General features: G+C 57.6%; 1 protein-coding gene across 1 annotated transcript; it reads right to left on the bottom strand.

Annotated features, from left to right (window-relative positions):
- Positions 1-477: 477 nt before the first annotated feature.
- On the bottom strand, positions 478-4,946 carry FZD5 (frizzled class receptor 5). The gene has a single exon (XM_027637442.1). The coding sequence runs from the start codon at positions 4,862-4,864 to the stop codon at positions 3,251-3,253; it is 1,614 nt and encodes a 537-aa protein (XP_027493243.1). The 5' UTR covers positions 4,865-4,946; the 3' UTR covers positions 478-3,250.
- Between the last annotated feature and the right edge of the window lie 6 nt (positions 4,947-4,952).

The raw sequence follows: 4,952 nt of genomic DNA, 5'->3' as shown, positions 1-4,952 counted from the left end.
AGCACAGGGCGAGGGACTGATACTGTGCAAACTGCAGAACGCCAATAAAAGTTGATAGTTAACCCTCTTTTACCAGCAAGGTGTGACCTTGGCCTGTCAGGGAAAGGCGCTGTTGGCGAGGTCATGGGCACAGCCAACAGCACAGCCAGCACAGCCCCCCTGGGGATGAGCCCGGCTCAGTGCAGATCCAGGCTGGGACCTTGGTGCTGTGGTGGGCCACAGCATGCCAGTGCTGAGGGCACGGGTGTGTGACATCCTCTGTGCCAAGGGCAGCCATGCGTGGGGTTTGTGCACATGGAACATGCTATTCCTGTGCCACGCAAGTGTAGTTGCCTCACCAGTTCCCCATGATCTCCAGTAATAAGAACCCTGCACAGCCCCTCCACCACATGCCTCCCAGTCCCCCCCCCCCAGCTAAGTTTTTAAGGTCATTAATATTCTAACAGAAGCAAAAGAAAAGAAAACAACATACACTGATTTTTTTTTTGTCCTCATAAATAACTAATCTTGATACTTCTCTTTGAATAAAATTTCTTCAGTTTTTCACAAAATATAGTACAGTAATTTAGACATTGAACAGCATCAGTAACAAAAGAGGCAAAACCCGACATGTAAATTGGCTACAGCAGACAGGGCACACAGCAACAGCTCCTTCCCCACTCCTGCCACTTATTGCTGAGAAGCCAGCAACATGGACACGAGTTTGTATTACCCTACCAAAGGATCAAAGCTGAAATGCTCTTGCATTTTTCAACAGGCAACAGTTTGTAGCTAATCTTGGATTTCTTTACACAGTCAGTTGCACTTTGGAAAAAACAAAAACAACAAAATACCACCTTTGACATGGTTTTGTTCATTGTATTGCATGATGTGTGTTTAGCTGTATCTACAAAAGGCACTATAGAAAGAGAGGAGTCCAGCAAGGTGGACTGGAGCAGGTTGGAATCATTTAATGCCCTGGATTACAACATGAGACTATCCACAGCGTCTCTGTACCTGACCTGCCTCACTGCTGAGAACACACCTGTCCCTAACCCGTATCAAAGGTCACTACAGCTCCTGTATGTACAAGCTAGGCTATAATACAATTTACAGTCTGTATCACAACATGGTGCAATTCTGCCTGCGATAAAGTACTGCAACACACTGGAGGGAGCGAGCCCTGTCACAAGAGTGCAGATATGTGCAGCTGAACAGTCCCTGCTGTGCCTCCAGTCCCTGCACTGTTGCCTCCTCTGGCCTGGAAGCCCCAGAGACACTCATGGTACCTTAGCAGTACCTTTATCAAGAGATGTGCCACTTGAGTGTCTCCTCACTTCCCAGGCTTTGGTTTTAAAGTGAGGTGGAAACCTTTTTGACTGAAATGGTCCAAGGGTGTTGAGAACAGCCTCAGATCCTTGCAGTCCTGTGGGAGCAAAGCCAGCAGTTGTTCTCCAGTGCTTGAGCAGCCGGGTCACAGTGCCATGCTTGAAGGAGGACAAAAAGGATTTGAGTAATGGCTGGACGGTTACACACTACTTAGGGCAGGGAAAAAAGAAATAAGTTAAAAACTGGGTGCTTTCCCAAGTGGCCTGAAGCCAGAAGCAGCCACTTCTTGCCAGCTGTGCCTCATCCCATGCCACAGCTGGAGCTCCTTGCCCTTGCTCTGTTTGGTGACATTGACAACAGGGACCCCCTGCCATTATTCTACTTATTGACATCCAGCTGTCACCACTGCTTCATGCCAGGCACTGGTTCTGTCACCACTCAGCTCCTGCCCGATCAGGGGAAGGGAAGAAGGCTTGGGAAGTTGGAAGTAAAGAAGCACGAGCGTTTAGCTAAATTTTCCCAAATTAACTGCACACTCTCAAACCTGGCACTGTTTCCAGCAGACGCACAGCTTTGAAAAAACGAGCAAGAAGTATTGAAGCCGACTGGCTGGAAAACCCAGCTGCTGCTCAGGAGACACAGCCTGGCTCAGAAACACGCCCCATGCAGACACTACTCTCTGCAGGGATGCAACCCCCCTTTTAGGGTTGGTTGTGCCATGCTCAGCTGCTGCGCCACATGCCACAGCTGGCAAGCTGGTAGGCAGGGCACCAGGCCTGCTCACCTAGCCCCAGGTAACCCACACAGCATGAGGGAGACATGAGAAACTCATCCCACTGCAGAGGTGAGAGGTGCAGAGCAGCACCAGCCCCTTCCCAGAGCACACGGCAGCTCAGGAGAATGCTGCTCTTGGAGCCAGAGCTGGTGCTGCCCAGGGCTCCTTGTGAGCCCCGTGCTGGGACAGCAACCTCATCACCCGTGCAGCTCCACGGCTCTCCGGGGCTGCTCCATGGGCAGTGGAGCTGCCCATCACAAGGGATGAGCAGGGAGTCGCTTCCGCAGAGCTGAGCCCCACCAGCACCAGCTCCTGCCTGGCCCTGAGCCCCTTGCATGGAGGGGAGCTGGTACATGCTTGCCCAGGGCAGAAGGGACCATGGGGGGTCACCTGGTCCCCGCCTGCACTGCAGACAGTTGGGACCCTGTCCCTGCCTGCCTTGAGGGCTGCGTGACAGATCCTCTCCACGGCCCCTTCCTCCTGCACAGTCACCACCTGCAAAGCCCCCGGCCCGCACAGCTCCTTCCCTCCCTCTCAGCCTGAGCTGCTGCCCGGGCGGGGCCAGTGGCCGCCTCATGCCAGGGGCCCTCAGCCCTCTCCTCTGCAGTACACAGCTGTCCCTGGGGGCACCACTCTGGGGGCCCAGGGAGGCAGCCCCCCGCCAGCTCTCCCCGGCCCCCTCACACCCTCCAGGCTGTGGTGAGCGGCTCAGTGCCAGTGCCAGCACCACCTGGGGTCGGGGGCCACCATCCACCCTGCCTGCTGCAGCTCTGCCCCTCAGCCTGGCACCAGCAAGACCTGCCCAGAGGCTTGTTGTGAGATACAAATTAATGCTCGAGGGATACCTGCCACCAGATTGGCCCACAGGCAGCAGCACCCCAGGACCCCAGCCAGGGTGTTGGACTCCCAAATGGCACGTACATGGCGGTGCCAGGCTCCAGGCATCCCTGGCCCTCTGCCCCCACATCGCTGGCAGCACCTCTCCCTGCCCTGCCTGGGGCCGCAGCTGCTCCGTGACCCGTGGGCGCACACACTTGGTCCCAGGCAGCACTGCTACAGTGGGGCTGAGGGTGCCAGGGCTGGCCCAGCTCTCACTTTCTCTTCTGTGGCCCAGGCTCTTTGCAACCCACTCCTCCCTGTGGCTGGGGTCACTGAGGCTCCCTCCGGTCACACGTGGGACAGTGGGACCTGCTTGTGGTAGGAGGCCATGTTGGGCAGCACCGTCCTGCCCGCCAGCGCCGGGCTGGCCTCACCATACACGGAGGCGCCCACAGGCTTTCTAGCCCGGCAGCACCGGGCAGTGAAGCGCCTCCAGGACTCGAGTGTCTTCCCAGACCAGATCCAAACACCGGAGGTGATGCCCACCACAAGGCACATGAAGTACTTGAGCATGAAGACGGCATAGTCAGGCTTGGGGCGGTGAGGGTCCCCTGGGCAGGAGCAGTTCTGCGCCTGCTCCCACGCCTCCCGGTTGTGCTGCTCGTAGATGTAGCAGGCGATGACGATGGTGGCGGGCACAGTGTAGAGCACGGTGAAGATGCCGATGCGGATCATCAGCTTCTCCAGCTTGTCAGTTTTGGTGCCGCCCTGCTTGATCACACTGCGGATGCGGAAGAGTGAGACAAAACCAGCCAGCAGGAAGAGGCTGCCAGTGAAGAGATAAACCACTAGTGGTGCCAACACAAACCCCCGCAGGTTCTCCAGGCTCTGGTTGCCCACATAGCAAACCCCAGCCACCGGGTCACCATCCACAGAGCTGAGTGCCAGTACAGCAATGGATTTGGCGCTGGGGATGAGCCAGGCAGCCAGGTGGAAGTACTGTGAGTAGCCAGCAATGGCCTCATTGCCCCACTTCATGCCAGCTGCCAGGAACCAGGTGAGGGACAGGATGACCCACCAGATGGAGCTGGCCATGCCAAAAAAGTAGAGGAGAAGGAAAACCACGGTGCAGAGAGCAGGGCCCGTGGTCTCATAATGGATGTGGTGGTGCTCCGGGTTGCAAGCCACGTTGGCATGCCCTGCCACCAGACGCACGATGTAGCCCACGGAGACGAAGAGGTAGCAAGCAGAGAGAAAGATGATGGGGCGCTCAGGGTACTTGAAGCGCTCCATGTCAATAAGGAAGGTGGCCACAGTGGTAGAGGTGGAGAGGAAGCAGAGGATGGACCAGAGGCCGATCCAGAAGGTGGCGAAGGTCTTCTCATCCTGGGTAAAGTAGGGCTGGTAGCAGGGGATGGCACAGTTGAGCACCTTCCCAGTCCTGATGCGGTTGTACAGCGGATGGGACTCCTTGGAGATGGGGATCAGGGGCGCTTTGCACTTGCAAGTCTGACCACAGTCCAGCCCCGAGGGCCGCTGTCCATCGAGCGGTGTCAGGTTTTTGGCCACGTCCTTGGCAGGGCGCGTGGGCTTCCCAAAGAAAGGCGGCAGGGTGGTGGCTTCCGTGTGGTTGTATCCCATGCAGAGCACCTCGGAGTCCCCCAGAACAGGCAGGCTGTCGCAGCTCATCCTCTCGGGCCAGGCGAAGCCGTACTGCTGCATGATGGGCGAGCAGCCGGCCTTGGCCCGCTCGCAGACGGAGCGGCAGGGAGGCAGCGGCTTGGTGTAGTCGGACAGGCAGATGGGGGTGTACATGCTGCAGAGGAAGAAGCGCAGGTCCGGGGAGCACTGGATCTCCACCAGCGGCCAGAACTGGTGCACCTCCAGCCCGGCCTCGTCCTGCGTGTCGTGGTTGAACTGGTTGGGCATGTAGGTGAGGTTGTAGCCGATGCCCTTGCACATTGGCACCGTGATCTCCTGGCACACCAGCGCCTTGGAGGCGGCGCGCCCCGCCGCCGGCAGCCCCAGCAGCAGCGGCAGCCCCAGCAGC

This window comes from Corapipo altera, unplaced genomic scaffold, assembly GCF_003945725.1.
Source record: "Corapipo altera isolate COAL_440 unplaced genomic scaffold, ASM394572v1 45, whole genome shotgun sequence".
Lineage (NCBI taxonomy): Eukaryota > Metazoa > Chordata > Aves > Passeriformes > Pipridae > Corapipo > Corapipo altera.
The sequence above is the reverse complement of the archived record's forward strand: the minus strand, read 5'-3'. Positions and strand labels throughout refer to the sequence as shown.